This window comes from Pseudophryne corroboree, chromosome 5 (assembly GCF_028390025.1).
Source record: "Pseudophryne corroboree isolate aPseCor3 chromosome 5, aPseCor3.hap2, whole genome shotgun sequence".
Lineage (NCBI taxonomy): Eukaryota > Metazoa > Chordata > Amphibia > Anura > Myobatrachidae > Pseudophryne > Pseudophryne corroboree.
Genome location: NC_086448.1, coordinates 103,635,607 through 103,658,063, shown reverse-complemented (window position 1 = coordinate 103,658,063; position 22,457 = coordinate 103,635,607). Strand labels below are relative to the sequence as shown.

Genomic DNA, 22,457 nt, shown 5'->3' with positions numbered 1-22,457 from the left:
TTGTGGGTGTCAACTGACCGTTTTCTGGGAGTGGTTGGAAAAACGCAGGCGTGTCCAAGCGTTTGCAGGGGGTGTCTGACGTCAATTCCGGACACGAACAGGCTGAAGTGATCGCAGCGGCTGAGTAAGTTCAAACCTACTCAGAAACTGCACAAAACGTTTTTGTACCGCTCGGCTGCACAAGTGTTCGCACACTTGCCAAGCTAATATACACTCCCCTATAGGCAGCGACTATCTGATAGCAGCGCTGCAAAAAGTAGCTAGCGAGCGATCAACTCGGAATGACCCCCAATGCCACTCTGACAAGCCCCCTGTCCCGATTATCTCACTTTGATTGTTGACACAATTTTTGGGCTCTACCCTAATAGTACATGAATAACGATGAACATTGCACTCTGTGCATTTTACAGAGGTATTTATTTATTAACAGTTACGTATATACTGTAGCGCACACATATTACGCAGCGCTTTACAGAGAACATTGGCATTCCCCTCAGTCTCTGCCCCAGTGGAGCTTACACTCTATGGACCTGAGGCGGATACAATGCCAATGCTTGCAGATCTGAGCAATGTTTTTTGTAACTAAGCAAGCGTCACAGTCACACTCTGCGCATATGACGATAGATAAACTATGGCTAATTTATTTGCAAAGTGACCGACAGGTAGCAAGCATTTGTGGGAGGTAACTGGGGGTGGCTTGTCAAACGCAGGTGTGTTGCTTCTATTTTGGGGCCACATCTTAGCCTGCCACTGCGTCGTTGTACGAAAACATCAGATCAATAATGTCTCTGTACACAATCCAGTGACTGCGGCATTAACATATTTTTGCAGAACTACTGCGTATTAGATCACCAAAGCAGTGCCATTTGCGTCACCTCTGAATGAGGCCCCAACCTCTCTGTCACATCTACTTACATACACACAAGGGGTAACCTACCAGTATGTGTTTTAGAATATGGGCAGAAATCGGAGCACCAGTAGAAAACCCATGTAAACTTAGAGACAACATGCAAACTCCACACATTTTGGACACGACTGGGAATTTAAATCTCGACCTCAGTGCTGTGAGGCAGCAATGCTAGCCACTACACTATCTGTGCTATCTGTCTTTACACTAATAATGTTGATTTGTGTAAGAGATGAGTGGCGTCTCAAGCAGAAAGGATAGGTCCGTTCCTGAGAGGGGGAGTAGGGATGGTGTAATTGTTAGCATTACTGCCTCACAGCACTGAGGTCATGGGTTCAGTTCCCACCATGGCCCTGTGTGGAGTTTGTATATTCTCCCCATACTTGCGTGGGTTTCCTACGGGTGCTCCGGTTTCCTCCCACAATCCCAAAAATATACTGGTAGGTTAACTGGCTTCTAACAAAATTAACCCTAACACAGTGGTGCAAGTAGAAATATTTTCTTATGGGTACTGAGTGATGAAAAATGGGCGTGGTCATGTGTTGTGAACTTGTGATGGGGCATGGCCACATGCTGCTAGTGGAAGTGGCTACATGACACTAGCGGCATGGCCACACGACGCAGACCCTTTTTGGGGGGATTCTGGAGGCACAGCTAAAAATATATAGTAATGCCTCCAGTATAATAGAAATATATAGTGATACCTCCAGTATAATAGAAATATATAGTAATGCCCCAATGTAATAACAATATATAGTAATGCCCCCATTATAACAGGAAAATCCAGCCACTGTTGTACTCCCAGTAACCCTGACAAAGTGGGAGAAGCCGTCATACTGCCAAGTACCATGGTCTTGTTGCTTTGTGGCACATTATAATTGTGGCAATGGCAAAGTGTGTGGCAGGTGGTACTGCGTACCCGCTGCCAAATTCTTAAGGGTACTCAGTACCCGAGCGTACCCTCATACTTGCACCACTGCCCTAACATGAATGTGTGTGTGTTTGTACATGTGGTAGGGAATATAGATTGTAAACTCCACTGGGGCAGGGACTGATGTGAATGGCCAAATATTCTCTGTAAAGCACTGCAGAATATGTGTGCGCTATATAAATAATTGGTAGTAGTAATAATAATAATAATAATAATAATAAAAAAGGCTACACAAATCTGCTCTTACACATGCCAGGCTCAGTACTGTAATGTTTTTATTTCTCCAGCAGATGGCAGTCTTGGCACACATAAAAAATCGTGAAACCATTAATTTATTTTAAAGTGAAGTACTGTATGTTCCCTCAAACGTGAAATCTTGTGAATACAACATTACTGAGTACACAGGGAATATCTATTCAAGTTACTTTACATTAGGTCATCTTTATTAAACCTGTGTACTTTTGAAAGGCTGCAGGGTAGGGACTGAGGACCAGCCTCAGAGAGAGGTAGGAGCAAGTGCGGTGTTGCTGCGGTGCTGTGTCTCCCTCCAGCGTCCGGCCCGAGGAGACTGGTAGTGACCGCCCGCCGGTGTAAGGTACATGCAGCGGCAGTGGGGAGAGCGTGTTGGGGAGCCAGCTCACCTTTAAATGTAATGGATGCCGCCGGGTCCCGAGTCCGCCGTCTTGTCCCAGGGTCAGAGGTCTAAAATGGCCGCCGTCTCCGGGGCTCCTGATCCCCGGCGTCCGCACCCCGGCCAGTTCTACTCTCCTCCGCTACCTCCTCCGTCCCGCCAGCACGGGGAGACGCAAGTCTGCTTCCAGGGGGTCCGTGTCAGGGCACCTGAGGGCGACACAGGGATGGTGCTGAGGCTCCGTAAGGCCCGCCGCTGTGGTCTCCAAAATTTAGGCCCCGGCTTCTGGGTGGAGGGTAGGCCGCAACCCGCAGGAGCCGGGAAACCGGCTCCCCGATTCCGCGGCACTGCCCCACCACCGGTGAATGCTCCCTTCGTCAGGGGGAACAAGTTTGGAGGGGTTATTCCGGGCAGGGAGTGGTTTTTAAGGGCGAAATTCGCTGGTTTCTGAGGAGCTCTCAGAGTGTGCTGCCTTTCCGTTCAGCCTCCAGGCCACGCCCCCAAACCTGTGTACTTTTAAGTAATCAGTAATGTTTTATTGTCACTGCAGTGCCTCAGTGTTATTCCAGAAGCAGTGTTTATTTTTCCATTTACAAAACTAAAAATATATGGTTGAAATAAGATGTTAAGGGGCATAGTCATGAATTATCAGGACGTTGTCCCTATAATTATCATTTATGATAGTGGTAGTAAGAAATTAAAGACCGCAGGCATTCACCAATTATCACATCCAGTGACAGGGAGTCCACATTACTGTGCACGGTCTGTTAATGACGCATGTGCAAGCAGCCATTGCCAGAGAGTGAGCCTACTGATCCATCTTCCCGTAAATTTTGTGATCCATTGCCCATACAGATGTGTCCTCATACATCTTGCCTCAATATGCCATACAGCAGGAGATGCCTGGCATGAGCCAGCCGGCAGCTCCCGGGCAGCTCTGCTAACTTCGGGCAACTTTTTTTGCAAGAAATGTGTCTAATTTGCATTGCTATGCGAATATGATGCACAAGCGGGGGCTCCAACAGCTCTGTGGGCCCCTGATAATGAGAGGGGATGTGGCCAGCGTGGGAGGTGTGGCCATACCCCCTTATTTGAAAACAGTTAAAAGTGTATAATATGTGTGGCCCTATTGTCTGCTCAGGGGTGAGAGCAGCGATGGGCGGTGTGGGTGTGATAGCTCCCTCCCGCACATCACACACGGAGAGAGGACCGACTGCCTCTGCAGCTGTCTCTCTCCACAGTCAGCACACAGTCTTCTCTCACACGGCAAAGAACGGGCGGTCAGACGGCCTGGGGGTAGGGGAGGGTGGGGTGGCGGTGGTTTACGACAGCAGCTCCGTTACAGTGTGTTCCAGGAAAAGCTGCTTGTGCGTCCTATTCCCATAGTAAAGACGCATTTAAATGGAAAGAGTTGCACATAAAGACGCTCTGCACTACCGAGTCATGCCACGGCATGGTGTGACTAGAAGGGGCTGTTTAACCTGACTGCAGCAAGGATGTAGGGGGACACATCTGTAGGCTACAATGTTGGACACTATTGCGATGGCGTTACCTACTGGTAAATTCTACATGTAGCAGTCTCCCGCTTTTGCGAACAAGAATGAGAGATCACAGCACATAGCTCCGGTATCTGCTGCAGTCCCCCATACATGCATTCTGGAGATCCTTATATATGAGATTCAGGGGGTACCTGCAGGGCCGGAGCTTCCACTAGGCAGCTTTAGGCAGCTGCCTAGGGGCGCCGGGACCTGAGGGGGCGGCCTGCTACAGCTGCCTGAAAAAGGTAGCGTGGTCCTATCTTTCACAGCCGCTGCAATCCTCCCAGGACTCGTATCTTACAGTAGCCGTGACTGCTAAGCTCCTGTATTGCAGCCTCCAGCTCCACCTCCACAATGCACAGGCAGTAACTGTGACAGCTCCTGGAGTCCTGGCTGGGGGTGACATGCAGCACTGTTCTTCATTCCAGGCTCTTTCACAGACTACTCAGTTCCAACTCCTCATCGCAGCCTGCAGGTAAGGTGGCTGCACAGTGTACTCTCTGCATTTGAGTCCACTGAGGGAGGGGGGGGGGGGGAGATGAGCAGCAGGCATGCACACAGTTTGGGGGGGATGAGCAGCAGCATGCGTACAGATGGTGGGGGGATAGGACAGCAGACTTTTAACAGAGTGGGGGGGGGGGGTGAGAGTAGCAGGCACCCACACAGACTGGGGAGATGGGGAGAAGAGAGCAGCCATGCAACAAACTGGGGGTGGGGGAGAGCCGCAGCATGCCTTTCTGAAGGGTAGGTAGGGGGAAGGGGCAGTAGGCAGAAGTTTTGCCTAGGGTGCCGAGAAACCTTGCACCGGCCCTGGGTACCTGCTAGGTGATATATATGTGGCGAAGTGAGAAGCAGTAATTATTTGCAGCTCCTGATTTCAAGGCTGCCCGGGACTGTGTCAGTGCACAATTGGGTGCAGAGGTGGCTTACCATTCCATAGTACATTTAAAGGCTCCAGCTTCAGTCATACCCTTCCAACTAGGCCAGCGTATTTTGTGTGAATTTGCCCTGTGCATGTCCAGAAAGTGAACGCACACAAATGCAGTTATGCTATACTTACCTACACTCCCAGAGTGGCTGGAAGGCTCCCGAAAGTTGGACTGCGCCCCCCCCCCCGGAAGAGTGGACAAGTTAACCAGAGCTGGGTGACGTGAGCTCACCTGGCGAGTAATGACACGAATCACGCTGAATCGTGTCATCATATCCACGCCTCCCCTCTTGCTGTACTATGCCATTAATCTCAGCATTGCATAGCAGGCGTGGTCATGATGACGAAATCCCACAGCCATGCCGCCTGCAGCGCCTCCAACTGTGCCGACAGGAGGGGCAGGCTGAAAGTCAGCATATATGAGTTATGCAGACCCATATGAGGCTTTGAACGTGTCTAACCTTATGAGCGGAGAAGCAGGGAGAGAATGGGCGCTCTCACTTATGCAAAGTTACAGGGTGCTAGGTGCTTATGCTGTTGACTTGTAGTGAACCAGAGGCATGTCCTGCCAATTTTGAAGTGTGCAGAAGTATTCTATATTGTTTTCAGTCATTTGCACCCACTTTGCTCTGAATCAGCCCCATAGCTTACACAGGGTGCTGAGAGGGGTCCCTGTAGGGACCCGTGAGTGCAGGGATGGCGTCAGAGGCGGAACTACCGCCAGTGCAACCAGTGCGTTGCACTGGGGCCCGCCTCTGTCCAGGGGCCCAAAGCATGTAATGAGTCATAGCATTTTGTCGCACCTGGGCCCACCGCTCGCTAGTTCCGCCAATGGATGGCGTCACAGTGTAGCTGAGTCCCCTGCATTCGCCATACCCACCAATGCCTAGGACGCATTACCTTTCATATTGGTGCCAGTGACTGACACGTTACTGAGTCCTGCAGCATTGCTAATGAATGGAATCTATTGTAGCTAGCAAGCAATAAGCGCACAGCCAGTTTAGATGGTAGATAAACTACCCTATCAGGTGCCACGTTCACCACATACCTCTCCCACAGTGCAGCTTTTATTTCACCCACCGTTCTTCTGGGGAACTGAACAATGTGTCTGTCACTGTGGTTTATATTAATGGTGTAAGGAGATACGAGCCTATAATACATTCAACTTTAGAAAGGGATGTACTTTGTGCGAGTTGCCATTGACTCTGCGAATTCGCATTGTGAATTAATTTTGCAATCCAATTAGAAAATCGAATTGAATCAGGCAGAGTTAACTCACATTTTTACGTTCGCATCCTCCTGAAGGTGAGAGATTGTAGGGAAAACCCTTATTTCAAGGTTAAAGTGTCAGGAAATTGGGGGTAATTCAGACCTGATTGCTAGGCTGCGTTTTTGCACAGCCTGCGATCAGGTCCGAACTGCGCATGCGTATGCACCGCAATGCGCAGGCGCGTCGGACGCCTGCCCCGGGCATCAGTGCATTGCGATGGGATAGTGCGATAGTGATCACACGCGCGAACGCAAGGAGATTGACAGGTAGAGGGCATTTGTGGGTGGCAACTGACCGTTTTCTGGGAGTGTCTGGAAAAATGCAGTCAAGTCCAAGCGTTTTCAGGGCGGGTGTCTGACATCAATTCCCGTCCCGGACAGGCTGAAGTGATCGCACTGGCTAAGTCCTGGGCTGCACAGAGACTCTACAAAATCAGTTTGTGCAGCTCTGCTACACATGTGATCGCACACTTGCACAGCTAAAATGCACTCCCCCTGTAGGCGGCGACTATCTGATCGCAGGACAGTAAAAATCGCTGCCCAGCGATCAGCTCTGAATTAGGCCCATTGTGCAGAACCCCTTAGGATTTAAAAAAAATGGCTTAAAAATTACTTGAAAATCAACTTTTTTGTTGCTTTATGCACCCCAATTTTTTTTAAATACTGTAGCGTTTTATATTTTTTTTACCATTATTTTTAAAGTCACCTCAAAGTACCACAAAAGCATATTTTATACTACTTTTTTGTTCATTTTTAATTTTTTTCATATGAAAGTAAACGGAAAAAGTTTGCTTTTTATAATTTTTTACTTAAAAAAAAAAATTGCACAAATCATCCATTGAACACAGTTTAATACTCTCCAGTACTTTCCTTATGCCTACTAACAGCCATCTGTGTGATTGTGCAAACGAAACTGACATTTTTTTGGAGTCCAGGAAGGTCGCCCCACTTTTTCATGCACTTCTCTCACATTGCATAGGGGCTGACAATTCGCAAACCCCCGCTGCGAGTACAGCAAATAGGCATTTTTAATTGGATTGGAGAATTCTCGGGAGCGCACATTCGTGAGAATGTCTGCAGGGTTCATGAAACAACTCGCAACTCCCACCTAATAGCATTGATCCCTATATGTAGGAAGGGGATATCTTTCTCCCCCACAAGACACTTGCATTTTATGGGTAGAAGGCAGCAGCTGGTACTCATGAGGGGAATGTTACGAGTATTTGGGAGGTAATCGGTTGTCATCCTACACGTCTAATGCCTTTTACACCTCCCAGCTGCCCCCTGCACAGGAAAGCACATTTCCATCAATGCCATAAAAAGCTTCACACACACAAAAGGAAGCCGTGTAATAAAGCCAATCACCTCAGCGCTGCAGTTTATCCAGGTCATAAATGGAGTTGTATTGTAGGATAAAAAGTGAAAGTTTGCTATATAGGAAGGGGTGGCTATACAATGGTAGGAGGTCAGACTCTCCATCGTACACATTTCTGACCAGACCCACAATCCCGCAGACTGACTAGGGCCAGCCTTCAGAAAGGGCAGAATAACATGGAAGGTCATTCCGAGTTGTTCGCTCTGTAAATTTCTTCGCATCGCAGCGATTTTCCGCTTAGTGCGCATGCGCAATGTCCGCACTGCGACTGCGCCAAGTAAATTTGCTATGCAGTTAGGTATTTTACTCACGGCTTTTTCTTCGTTCTGGTGATCGGAGTGTGATTGACAGGAAGTGGGTGTTTCTGGGCGGAAACTGGCCGTTTTATGGGCGTGTGGGAAAAAACGCTACAGTTTCTGGGAAAAACGCGGGAGTGGCTGAAGAAACGGAGGAGTGTCTGGGCGAACGCTGGGTGTGTTTGTGACGTCAAACCAGGAACGACAAGCACTGAACTGATCGCAGATGCCGAGTAAGTCTCGAGCTACTCAGAAACTGCACAGAGATGTCTTTTCGCAATATTGCAAATCTTTCGTTCGCAATTTTAAGAAGCTAAGATTCACTCCCAGTAGGCGGCGGCTTAGCGTGTGCAATGCTGCTAAAAGCAGCTTGCGAGCGAACAACTCGGAATGAGGGCCATGGTTCCATATTTGCCTCGTACGTTACCTGGCTAACATTGGCACGTAACCTTCATTTTTAAACCATGTGATGCTTTGAACCATTGATGATGCACTTGCTCACAAGCGCAGGTGAGAGAGCTAGTCTGTACATGCCTGCAGGGTTGCTGAGAGCTGAATGAGGGCCCAGGTATGGAGGTGTGGCCCCTCAAAAAAAACCTGAAAAAATTAATTTGTCCCCATCAGCAGTTGACCTAGGCATGCGTTGGGCCCAGTACTTGCCTCCCCTATCAGCACTCCAGCATTCATGAAGGACCATTGGTGCTGAGCCATTGTTTCTCCTTGTGGTGTATTACATCACCAAACATCTAGAAACACACATCGAAACTAAGCAATGGTGGTGAGCATCACAATGATGATATCGGATAACAAAAACCATAACCATTGGGGCTGAAAAAGATTGTTTGCGATACATATGTTACCGACAGGATAGTAGAGAGCTTGGCTGTGCCCAGGTAGTTTTCAAGGGGTGTGGCCTAATCACAGGAGGTGTGGTCATACGCCTTTAGAAAAAAATATAGAATTTTTTTATTTTAATCCCCTTCCTGGCCACACTGCAGCCCGGGACACAGCAGCATGTGCTGGTCTGGGAGAAGAGCTGCAGCTGCCAGGTATGGGGGAGGAGGCCCCACTGGGCCCCCCCATCACAACTGGGCCTCGGTAATTAGTACCTCCCCTGCCCCCACCCCTCTTGGTACCACTGGTTACCGGTGACCATCCCTACTTGTTGTGACCCAGTCTAGTGAAACGCTACCTGTGTAATTACTAATTATCTCTGCATGAGCCATGCTTGTGTACCATGGTTAGATAGGCTTTTGCCTTGATGTTACCAATCATTTTATTGTCCCTTCTACAACAGATGTTTGTTTTATGTACTTTTATATGATTGGGAGGTGTCTGATGAACATGTCATTTTTGCAGATCCAGAATGAGCAGAGTGTTCTACTCTTCTTGGTGGTGTGGACTATCACAGAGATCACTCGATATTCCTACTACACCTTTAATCTTCTCAACCACTTGCCGTACTTCATTAAATGGGCCAGGTGGAGATACTGTAGCTTGCAGTGTGTCGATGCATGGCTTTTTCTGCACGTTCACCTAACAGCTATGGGGTCGCTTGCTGGGTGGGGATAATTGTGATTGAGAGCTGCCGTGTCATCTTATTAACATAGGAACGGGTGATGTCGCATGTTTGCAACATTTTTTTTTCTGTTTTACTTTCCAATGGAGCAGATTGGAAATATTAGTTATCACTTCATTTCCATCCACTGACTAATCAATAAAAATGTGTTAGAAGTAGTTCAAGCACTTTCACTTTATTAGCATGTGCATGCGCGTTACTATATACTATTATATTGTTTTTATACTTTCCACAAAAAGTGAATTTGTTAGAAAGATACAACAGCAAATTTAATAAAAGCAGAAGAATCTTGTAACAGCAAAAGTTTTCACCCGTGGTTCCAGTCTATGGCTCATGTTTGTAAGTAAAGCAAAAAAGCAACTGGGCACAACCATATTGCACTGCAGGTGGGGCAGAGAGTTTCAGATTTGGGTGCGGTGTGTTCAAACTGAAATCTAAATTGCAGTGTAAAGATCATACTTGCCTACTCTCCCGGAAAGGCTGGAAGGCTCCCGAAAATTGTACGGCACTCTCGGCCACATGTAAAAGTGGGCAAGTCTCTTGCATCCTACTCAACCCTGCCTGCGCCCCTCGCTCCATCCGCTCACCCGCATTGTAACGTGTCATCGTAGCCCCACCCCTTGCTTTACAATGTGGGGATTGTAAAGCGAGGGGCAGGGCTGTGTTGATGCAGTCGCGTCTCCAGACCGCCTCCTCCCCCTTCTTGTGCGACTTGGCTACTCCCTCCAGGATGGCAAGTATGGTAAAAGTAAATAACATTTGTGGGCTACATGCAAAAGCAGCCAGTATTTACCCTGCACAGAAACAATATAACCCACCCAAATCTAAATCTCTCTGCACATGTTACATCTGCCCACTTTTGCACAGTTTGCTTTTTTGCTTTACTTTACAGTACAAACATGAATCAGGCCTTTACTACCCTCTCCTGACCTTTTAAGTATTTAGCTGATTGGTTGCTATGGGAAACCTGTCCACTTATCCATTTCTCCACTCTTTCTCCTTCATCCACTAGGGGCCACTGGAGTGTAGTTACAATGGGGAAATAGTAGGTAGTAATTGGGAGCTGGCACTTTAAAAATTCTCACACTGTGGCTAGCTCCTCCCCTACTATCTCCCCTCCAAGCCAGTCTTAGTTTAGTGCCCGAGGTAGCTGGTTCACTTGGGTTTAGCTGAAGAAATTTTTATTTTCTCTAACGTCCTAGTGGATGCTGGGAACTCCGTAAGGACCATGGGGAATAGCGGGCTCCGAAGGAGGCTGGGCACTCTAGAAAGATCTTAGACTACCTGGTGTGCACTGGCTCCTCCCACTATGACCCTCCTCCAAGCCTCAGTTAGATTTCGTGCCCGGCCGAGGTTGGATGCACACTAGGGGCTCTCCTGAGCTCTTAGAAAGTTATAGTCTTAGAATTTTTTTTTTTTTTTCAGTGAGACCTGCTGGCAACAGGCTCACTGCAGCGAGGGACTAAGGGGAGAAGAAGCGAACTCGCCTGCTTGCAGCCGGATTGGGCTTCTTAGGCTACTGGACACCATTAGCTCCAGAGGGATCGACCGCAGGCCCAGCCTTGATGTTCGGTCCCGGAGCCGCGCCGCCGTCCCCCTTACAGAGCCAGAAGCAGGAAGATGGTCCGGAAAATCGGCGGCATGAAGACATCCTGTCTTCACCAAGGTAGCGCACAGCACTGCAGCTGTGCGCCATTGCTCCTCATACACACTTCACACTCCGGTCACTGAGGGTGCAGAGCGCTGGGGGGGGGCGCTCTAAGGCAGCAATAAAAACACCTTGGCTGGCTAAAATACCTCAATATATAGCCCCTGGGGCTATATATGAGGTAAATACCCCTGCCAGAATCCCAAAATAAGCGGGAGAATAGGCCGCGAAAAAGGGGCGGAGCCTATCTCCTCAGCACACTGGCGCCATTTTTCCCTCACAGCTCGGCTGGAAGGAAGCTCCCTGGCTCTTCCCTGCATTTCTACAATACAGTAAGAGGGAAAAAGAGAGGGGGGGCACTAAATTGGCACTGTATACAGTATAAGCAGCTATTAGGGACATAACTCAGTTAGTCCCTGTATATATATAGCGCTCTGGTGTGTGCTGGCATACTCTTACTCTGTCCCCCCAAAGGGCTTTTGTGGGTCCTGTCCTCTATTTGAGCATTCCCTGTGTGTGTGGAGTGTGTCGGTACGGCTGTGTCGACATGTTTGAGGAGGATAATGATGTGGAGGGGGAGCAGATGCCTTTAGCAGAGATGTCACCCCCTGCGGGGCAGACACCGGAGTGGATGGTATTATGGCAAGAAATGAGTGCACGTATAGACTCCTTACATAAAAAATTTGACGACATGCCGACTGTGGGACAGCCGAGTCTTCAGCTCGTGCCGGTCCAAGGGTCTCAAAAGTCATCAGGGGCTCTAAAACGCCCGTTATCTCAGGTGGCACAAGTAGATGTCGACACGGATACTGACGCCAGTGTCGACGACGATGAGTCAAATTTAATGCCCGTTAAGGCCATTCGCTGCATGATTGAGGCAATGAAAGAGGTGTTAAATATTTCTGATTTACATCCAGGTACCACAAAAAAGGGTATTATGTTTGGGGAGAAAAAACTACCTGTAGTTTTTCCCCCGTCAGATGAATTAAATGAAGTGTGTGAAGAAGCGTGGGCTTCCCCTGATAAGAAATTGGTGATTCCTAAGAAATTACTAATGGCGTTCCCTTTCCCGCCAGAGGATAGGTTACGTTGGGAAACACCCCCGAGGGTGGATAAAGCGCTCACACGTTTGTCAAAAAAGGTGGCACTACCGTCCCAGGATACGGCCGCCCTTAAGGAACCTGCTGATAGAAGGCAGGAGGCGATCCTGAAGTCTGTATATACACACTCAGGCATTATACTCAGACCAGCAATTGCGTCAGCTTGGATGTGCAGTGCTGCCGCTGCATGGTCAGATAACCTGTCAGAAAATATTGACACACTAGACAGAGACACGATCCTGTTAACAATTGACCATATCAAAGACTCAGTCTTATACATGAGAGATGCACAGAGGGAAATCTGCCGGCTGGCATCTAAAGTAAGTGCACTATCTATCTCTGCTAGGAGATGCTTATGGACTCGCCAGTGGACTGGAGATGCAGATTCCAAAAGGCACATGGAAGTTTTGCCTTATAAAGGGGAGGAATTATTTGGGGATGGTCTCTCCGACCTAGTTTCCACAGCAACGTCTGGGAAGTCAGCATTTTTACCCCATGTCCCCTCACAGCCTAAGAAGGCGCCATTTTATCAGGTTCAGTCCTTTCGATCCCAGAAAAATAAGCGGGGAAAAGGAGGGTCTTTTCTGTCTAGAGGCAGAGGCAGGGGAAAAAGGCTGCAGCAAACAGCAGGTTCCCAGGAACAAAAGTCCTCCCCCGCTTCCTCTTCCAAGTCCGCCGCATGACGGTGGGGCTTCACAAGCGGAGCCAGGTACGGTGGGGGCCCGCCTCAGGAATTTCAGCGATCAGTGGGTTCGCTCACAGGTAGATCCCTGGATCCTTCAAATAGTATCTCAGGGATACAGGCTGGAATTCGAGGCGATTCCACCCCGCCGTTTCCTAAAATCCGCCTTGCCGATTGCTCCCTCAGACAGGGAGGCAGTGCTAGCGGCAATTCACAAGCTGTATTCCCAGCAGGTGATAATCAAGGTACCCCTACTTCAACAAGGCCGGGGTTACTATTCCACACTATTTGTGGTACCGAAACCGGACGGTTCGGTGAGACCCATTCTAAATTTGAAGTCCTTGAACACATACATAAAAAAATTCAAGTTCAAGATGGAATCGCTCAGGGCGGTTATTGCAAGCCTGGACGAGGGGGATTACATGGTATCCCTGGACATCAAGGATGCTTACCTGCATGTCCCCATTTACAATTCTCACCAGGAGTACCTCAGATTTGTGGTACAGGATTGCCATTACCAATTCCAGACGCTGCCGTTTGGACTCTCCACGGCACCGAGGGTATTTACCAAGGTTATGGCGGAAATGATGATACTCCTTCGAAAAAAGGGAGTTTTAATTATCCCATACTTGGACGATCTCCTAATAAAGGCACGATCCAAGGAACAGTTGTTAGTGGGAGTAGCACTATCTCAGGAAGTGCTGAGCCAGCACGGTTGGATTCTGAATATCCCAAAGTCACAGCTGGTCCCCACGACACGTCTAATGTTCCTGGGAATGATTCTGGACACGGCCCAGAAAAAAGTGTTTCTCCCGGAGGAGAAAGCCAGGGAGTTGTCTTCTCTAGTCAGAGACCTCCTAAAACCAAAACAGGTATCGGTGCATCACTGCACGCGGGTCCTGGGAAAGATGGTAGCTTCTTACGAAGCAATTCCATTCGGCAGGTTCCATGCCAGAATCTTTCAGTGGAACCTGTTGGACAAGTGGTCCGGATCGCATCTTCAGATGCATCGTTTAATAACCCTGTCTCCACGAACCAGGGTGTCTCTTCTGTGGTGGCTGAACAGTGCTCATCTTCTGGAGGGCCGCAGATTCGGCATACAGGACTGGGTCCTGGTGACCACGGATGCCAGCCTACGGGGCTGGGGGGCAGTCACAAAGGGAAGAAATTTCCAGGGACTATGGTCAAGTCAGGAGACTGCCCTTCACATAAATATTCTGGAACTAAGGGCCATTTACAATGCCCTAAGTCAAGCAAAATCCCTGCTTCTACACCAGCCGGTGCTGATCCAGTCAGACAACATCACGGCAGTCGCCCATGTGAATCGACAAGGCGGCACAAGAAGCAGGACAGCGATGGCAGAAGCCACAAAAATTCTCCGATGGGCGGAGAATCATGTACTAGCACTGTCAGCAGTGTTCATCCCGGGAGTGGACAACTGGGAAGCAGACTTTCTCAGCAGGCACGACCTCCACCCGGGAGAGTGGGGACTTCATCCAGAAGTCTTCAAAATGATTGTAAATCAATGGGGTCGTCCACAGGTGGACATGATGGCGTCCCGCATAAACAAAAAACTAGAGAAGTATTGCGCCAGGTCAAGAGACCCTCAGGCGATAGCGGTGGACGCCCTAGTGACACCGTGGGTGTACCGGTCAGTATATGTGTTCCCTCCTCTACCTCTCATACCAAAGGTACTGAGAATAATAAGAAAGCGAGGAGTAAACACAATTCTCGTGGTTCCGGATTGGCCAAGAAGAGCGTGGTACCCGGAACTTCAAGAGATGATCTCAGAGGACCCTTGGTCCCTGCCGCTCAGACAGGACCTGCTACAGCAGGGCCCCTGCCTGTTCCAAGACTTACCGCGGCTGCGTTTGACGGCATGGCGGTTGAACGCCGGATCCTGAAGGAAAAGGGCATTCCGGAGGAAGTCATTCCTACGCTTATTAAAGCCAGGAAAGATGTTACGGCAAAACATTATCACCGCATATGGCGGAAATATGTTGCATGGTGCGAGGCCAAAAAGGCCCCAACAGAGGAATTTCAACTGGGTCGATTTCTACATTTCCTGCAAGCAGGAGTGAATATGGGCCTAAAACTAGGCTCCATTAAAGTACAGATCTCGGCTCTGTCGATTTTCTTTCAAAAGGAACTAGCTTCAGTACCTGAAGTTCAGACATTTGTGAAAGGAGTGCTGCATATTCAGCCCCCATTTGTGCCTCCTGTGGCACCGTGGGATCTCAACGTGATGTTGAATTTCTTGAAATCACATTGGTTTGAGCCACTAAAAACCGTGGATCTGAAATATCTCACGTGGAAAGTGGTCATGTTTTTGGCCTTGGCATCAGCCAGGCGAGTGTCAGAATTGGCGGCTTTATCATGTAAAAGCCCTTATCTGATTTTTCATATGGATAGGGCAGAATTGAGGACTCGTCCCCAGTTTCTCCCTAAGGTGGTGTCAGCGTTTCACCTGAACCAGCCTATTGTGGTGCCTGCGGCTACTAAGGATTTGGAGGACTCCAAGTTGCTAGACGTTGTCAGGGCCCTGCAAATATATGTTTCCAGGACGGCTGGAGTCAGAAAATCTGACTCGCTGTTTATCCTATATGCACCCAACAAGCTGGGTGCTCCTGCTTCTAAGCAGACTATTGCTCGTTGGATTTGTAGTACAATTCAGCTTGCACATACTGTGGCAGGCCTGCCACAGCCTAAATCTGTCAATGCCCATTCCACAAGGAAGGTGGGCTCATCTTGGGCGGCTGCCCGAGGGGTCTCGGCTTTACAACTTTGCCGAGCAGCTACTTGGTCAGGGGCAAACACGTTTGCAAAATTCTATAAATTTGATACCCTGGCTGAGGAGGACCTGGAGTTCTCTCATTCGGTGCTGCAGAGTCATCCGCACTCTCCCGCCCGTTTGGGAGCTTTGGTATAATCCCCATGGTCCTTACGGAGTTCCCAGCATCCACTAGGACGTTAGAGAAAATAAGAATTTACTCACCGGTAATTCTGTTTCTCGTAGTCCGTAGTGGATGCTGGGCGCCCATCCCAAGTGCGGTCTATCTGCAATACTTGTACATAGTTATTGTTAACTAAATCGGGTTATTGTTGAGCCGTCTGTTGAGAGGCTCTATCGTTTCATACTGTTAACTGGGTTTCATATCACGAGTTGTTCGGTGTGATTGGTGTGGCTGGTATGAGTCTTACCCGGGATTCAAAATCCTTCCTTATTGTGTACGCTCGTCCGGGCACAGTACCTAACTGAGGCTTGGAGGAGGGTCATAGTGGGAGGAGCCAGTGCACACCAGGTAGTCTAAGATCTTTCTAGAGTGCCCAGCCTCCTTCGGAGCCCGCTATTCCCCATGGTCCTTACGGAGTTCCCAGCATCCACTACGGACTACGAGAAACAGAATTACCGGTGAGTAAATTCTTATTTTTTCTTTATTATTTTATTTTTTCTTACTTACACTCACAGACTGGCAGCTCTGCCACTGCCAGTCTGCACCGCGGGAGCTGCCGGCGGGGTCCCATCGCAGCTGCGTGCGGCTCGGGATGGGCCCCGGCTGAGGGAGACACTGAGCTCTCCTGAGTTGGCGGACACCGCTGCGTGCGGCGCGTGTCGGGACCACTCCATCCAGCAGAAGATTCCGGCAGCATGGCAGCGGTAAGTCTCAAAAGTGACCGGACACCGCTGCGTGCGGCGCGTGTCGGGGCCACTCCATCACAGAAGATTCCGGCCGGACACCGCTGCGTGCGGCGCGTGTCGGGGTCGCTCTGTCGAGCAGAGTATAAGTCAACACCGCTGAGTGCGGCGCGTGTCGAGACATCTGGACAGCGGTGAGTACAATCTCCCCCCCTCCAGACTGATATATGATTGTACAAGGTGGTGGTTGGACCCCCCCCCCCACCCCCATACTCCCCAGTCAGAGACAGGATGGCGGGTTTCAGAGGCGCACTTATTATTTACACTTCCCGCTTATTTTTACAACTTCTGCGGGTTTCATTTGAAATTGAAAGCGCCCCGGCCGCAGCATACAGGCAGCCGGGGGGGGGATATACTGTGACTGCACTCTTCCCTCCCCGGCCGCAGCATACAGGCGGCCGGGAGGGATACAAGGCGCTTCCCGCTCACTGCAGCGGGTTTTCAAACTTGGCGCTGAATCGGGGGGGCAGAGCTAACTCCCGCTCCGTACGGCGGCTCTGCGCTCACTCCGGACCGCTGCAGCACAAGTCCTCTGCTCACCGGCCGCTGCAGCACAAGCGGACCGCTGCAGCACAAGTCCTCTGCTCCCCAGACCGCGGCAAGCTCCTTTCCTCTGCCTGGCTGTTCAAGGAGCATATTTTACTTTTAAAAGGTAGGAGCTTTACTCAATGGGCTCCCCTCCGGCGGATCGCAGCACTCATTGTCTCTCTGCTGTTTCAGTGGGGTTTAAGTTTTTTTCTCTGCATATGCTGGCTGCCATTCCTTCCTGCAGGGGAGTCATTTCAGAGAGGCTGTAGATCAGGAACCTGCTCTATTACAGGAGCTGGTGCTCAGCTCATTAATGATTAAAATCTAGGGTGCAAGTATTTATCTATATCTACCCTGCTATTTATATACCCTTTTAGATGCTATTTATATACCCTGTTAGAGGGTTCACATAGACAGCATTTATCTACTCTGTTGGGTTCACTGTGTGTATATGTGTATATATATATATATATGCATTACCTGATATAGGGAATAAAACAATGGGACAGTGTGGCTCAGCACACTAATCCCCTAAACACCAAACTGTAGAGACCTGGGTTCAAGTACCACTACAGACACCTTGCTACATAACATTTCCCCCATCTTTTCTCGCAGGCTGGCCACCATTTTGAAAAGCCAGCGGAACCTCCGAGAAACATCTGGTGCACCTAAATTAGGACAGGGGGTTGCCTTTCCTTTGTTATTCCTTGGTGTCACTAATTACTAATGCTATTTGTAATTTGGGGAATGTGTGATGGCATCAGACAGATAGCGCTGCGACTCAGTACGCTAGTAACGGGTATCTGAACACCAGGGTTTCAATCTCAATTAAAAAAAAAAAAAAAAACTTTAAGGGAAGCTCCTATGGCCTATGGCTAAGACTCCTGTCCTACAGTGCAGCGTTACTGGTTCAGGTCTCCGCTGCTCCAGAAAGTTTATTTGAATCGTGTCGGTCACTACACGTTATAGTGCAGACCTTATATAGGGCGGTGTCTATTTAACCCACCTTTTTCTCTTTTCGTTTGTCTCACCTGGGATAGTCAAGGAATTCCCTCTTAGGTGTGAAGTACGAGGTGAAGCCATCTGCTTAGCCCTCCACGCACCTGCAGGATGCATCTGTTTGAACAGTTCAGATTATGCAGGTAATGTCACTGTTAACAGAGACCTTGTAAGTCATTTCCCTTCTCCAGGTTTCAAAAAGAACCTTGCTAACCTTCCATGGTACACGGATTGGCGGTGGAAAGGCCTCTCTGGAAGGAGGCGAGAGATGTCCAGGATACTGATGATGTCTGTTTCCGGTGGAGTCTGAACCAGTGTATCAGAATATCCAGGTATATTATACAGCAGTTCGTCTGATACAGCAGGTAAAGGAACTGCCAGGGACAATGTTAAAGTTGTGGCCGATGTGTTGACCATAATTATTTTTTAAGGCGGGCACGTCAGGTCCATCAGGGTTCCACGCCAATGACGAAATGACAGCGACTGGTCCAGTTTCGGATGAGCTGGGCAGGCTCCGGTAGGCGGCCGACAGACACCCGAATACACAATATCAGGTATCAAACAATGTTTGTTTTCCTATCCTTTCCCCGCAGACGGCAGGAGATGGTATCAAAACCTCTCTAGGGTATACACCACAGTGTATCGCCGGTCCATCAAGCCGCCGTTTTCCTGAGGCAACCTTGCTCAGGGATCCATCGACATATACGGCAGCGCGGTTCTACCGTGTCCGGACAGGTAGGTTGGGAAACAATTGTCCTCTAGGTTACAGGATGTTTCGCATCAGGATCAATTGATACTTTGGTACAGGTCAGAATCACGATTCTGCTTTATGTTCTTTGGAGGTCTCCACGTCTGCAGACTCGGACCCTGCATCTTCGCTTGGGCTGTCTTAACCCGACGACCTCTGGGGCGGCGACAGTGACAGGTGAACATGAAATCCTACGGGGCAGATGGTTCTGGGGAAGGAACTTTCTGCAGGATTTCTTGAACCATTGGAGGTAAGTCCACTTTGCTTTCTCCTACTACTGCCCCAGCTCCAAGACAGACCTTTACTGGTCTTTCCTTTAGATTCTTCCGTGCCCTTTCAGGCTTTCGTCTCCACACGGGCGATATCTCCGTCGCCAGGGGTTCTCAGGGTATAAAGCTGAAGCAGAGGTTCAACATCCTCGGTCCAGTCTGATTTTATGTCATCCTATACACCCATTACACAGACTTTCCTACCACCTGGAGGGTCCCAGGGTAGGCGCAGGTCGATGGGAGAAGGCTTGGGCGGTTACAACCGTCTCAGGAGTCCCTCGGCATGGGTCGGCCGATTTAAGATGACAAGAGAGTCATACTGCAGGCTGCGCTCCATAGGCTTCTAACCGCAAAGGGTGTTGATCCCTGTTTTTCACATATCATTTGAATCAGGACAGTTCTCAGGCCTTTGTTTTCTTTTCACGTTCCGAAGCCAGTTGGCTCGGACAGGCCTATTCTGGCCTTAGAATCCTTTTAGTCTGTGATTGCTAGTTTGAATAAGAAAGGGAGTTTTACGTGTCCCTTGTCTTCAGAGATGCCTGTTTACTGATTTCCGTTGGACGGGCTTTTCTCAGATTCGCATTACAGGATTCTCATTTTCACTGTCAGTCCTTTCCTCTCGGTCTCTCTTCCGCTCCCACAGTGTTTAGGAAGATCACAGAATAACTCTTTTTCAAGGGCAGTGGGTGACGTTGGTTCCCTAATGGGACAATTTACTGCTACTATCCCACTCTGTACATTAGGTGGCTTCTGAATATCCGAAGGATCCAGGAGCTTCTGATTCGACACAGATCCAATTTATGCTCCGCATAGACGTTTCTCAACACGGTCCGTCAGAGGATTTTTCCTTCCTCGGCACCAGGTACTCTATTCCTTCAGTCAAGTGGAGACGCAATGAGTGGTCGCCTCCATTCCTCTCTGAGCGGGGGGACAACAATCTTCTTTCCAGGTCAAGCCACCAGATCAGACTCCCGGGTGAGGGAACATTCCCCGGAGTTTTGTCAGCTGGTCCGCTGTGGGCGGAGATTTCGGATCGACCTCAGGGCGTTCTGACTGACTCTTTAACCCTTTATTACTCTCGGACGTGAGCTCTGGCGGCAGTAGCCGAGGAGGCCCTTAGGGCTCCGGGGAGTTTTCTGGTTATTCTATCCTGCCTCCTTTTCTATTTCTACCTCATGTTCGTTAACACAGGAGGGAATTATGTGTGCTAGTCCTCTCGGTGGCGCTGGTTGGGCCACGCATGACTTGAAGATACAGATACGCCTGATGTCAGTAGAGGAGCCTTGGCTCCTACATCGACTGGACTGTCTACTTCAACAGGCTCCTTTTTTCTCTTTGTTCAATCTTACACTGGTTTTCGTTTAACCGTGTGACTGTTCACGAGACCTCAGAAGGGAGGAGTTCCCTAGTTCGGTTAGGCCTACTGGGCCCCGATTTCAGAAGTCTGTTACCTCTTCTCGCTTTTGCCACTTTTGGAAAACTTTATGGGACATAATAAGGATAAGAGGGGTTTTTCCCCTTCTTTCAGTTACCATTCATCTTTGGTTTCTCTGGGAGGTTTTGCTCCGCTGCGCTTCAAACCACACTGACCGGAATTTTAGGTCTCTGCCTTTTTCGGTTTTTCTTCCAAATGAGATTAGCCTAGCGGCCGTAAATTCGGCCTCTTTTTCAGGGAGTACTCTATTGGCAACTCCCCTGGCTGAGCTTCGGCCTCAGCGGTCGTTTCTTCCAGAGGGGATGTCCATTTTTTCATATAAATCTGACACTAGTGTTTTTCAATCCTCTCTGAATGTTGTCAGGGCTCGCCGACTCTCTCTACAGAGGTCTCAGGCTATTCGATGAAGTGTTTTTCTTCTTTGTTCTGTACGATGCTCCCGTACTAAATAGCCGGGGTCCCAGCATACGCTGGGCCGTTGGATACATCTGACCATCAGACAGTCTTCTTGGCGGTTACTAGGGAGCCTCCGTTTTCCATTTCAACGCACTTTACGCGCATTGTAAGACCTTCGTGGGCGGCTGCCCGTGGGGTCTCCATGAATATTTTGTCGGGCGGCTTCTTGGTCGAACCAACATTCGTTTTGTCAAATTCTACAAGTTTGACACTTTTGCGGCCTCTTCATCACCGTTTGGCCGAGCAGTTTTTACAGGACTCTCAGCGCTTTCCCACCCGTTTTTGGGAGCTCTGGGACGTCCCCATTGTAACTACACTCCAGTGGCCCCTAGTGGATGAAGGAGAAATCAGGATTTTGGTACTTACCGATAAATCCCTTTCTCCGATTCCACAGGGGCCACTGGACGCCCGCCCAGCGCTGTTCCTCCTGGGTTTTTGCTTAACGGTTTGCAGATCACCATATGACTACTTGTTGAGTTCAGGCTAGCCTGGTTTTTGTCAGGTTCTGTTCCAGGTTTAGTTTGTGTTCTCCTGGTTTACAGGGCGTCGTTAACCTCCTCTACCTTAAGGTTTGTTTATTACAGCTCTCCTCGGGCACAGTTTTACGTAGACTGGCTTGGAGGGGAGATAGTAGGGGAGGAGCTAGCCACAGTGTGAGAATTTTTAAAGTGCCAGCTCCCAATTACTACCTACTATTTCCCCATTGTAACTACACTCCAGTGGCCCCTGTGGAATCGGAGAAAGGGATTTATCGGTAAGTACCAAAATCCTGATTTAGGAGGGTTGATACATCTCACCCTTATTTTTTAATGAAGTGCACGGACTGCAAATGACTTTAGTAGGGGCTTGAGTATTGTGCTAAAGCTGGTGCTGCACACAATATGGGAACCACTAGGAAGCCACAAATAGAGACTTCTCTATTTGTGGCTTCCCAGTGGCTCCCATGGTCCACCGTTAATGCTTAGAGAAAAACAATTGCCTGTGTTTCACTTTAAGCTTAAAAGTATGTGAAAATATTATTTGTCACCTACTTTTGTAACGTAAGTACTGCCCCCATTCATTACACAGGTGTGTTAGGTATGATAGGGATGGTAGGTAGTCCACGGCAGCTAACCAGGATGATTGGTTTATTTAGATAACAGAGATAACAGCTTGTAGTATATAGAAGATGTTCTGCAGCGGCACACAGTATACATGTGAAGCAGAACAGCAGTAACACAGCATTCTAGTACACACACGTAATGTGGCTGCATACATACAGGGTGCAGCTGGGGGGTAGACAAGGTCACACACTGAGGAGAGTAGAAGCTGCACGTCAGTGCAGATGTCTCTACAGGAAGAACTCTCTCAGACTGTGCACTAAGCACCTCCTCCTGCACTGAGCTGACACTAGGAGGGAAGACACTAGAGCAGTGAAGCTGCCTGTAGCGCTGGCAACGGA

At 49.0% G+C, this 22,457-nt stretch overlaps 1 protein-coding gene across 3 annotated transcripts in view; it reads left to right on the top strand.

The window, feature by feature from the left end:
• Positions 1-22,457, top strand: part of HACD1 (3-hydroxyacyl-CoA dehydratase 1) — a 195,393-nt gene that overhangs the window by 154,295 nt on the left and 18,641 nt on the right. For all 3 annotated transcript variants that reach the window (XM_063921533.1, XM_063921534.1, XM_063921535.1), the window contains exon 5: positions 9,235-9,356. In XM_063921533.1, coding sequence (XP_063777603.1) covers positions 9,235-9,356 — 122 coding nt within the window. The remainder of the gene's footprint in view (positions 1-9,234; positions 9,357-22,457) is intronic.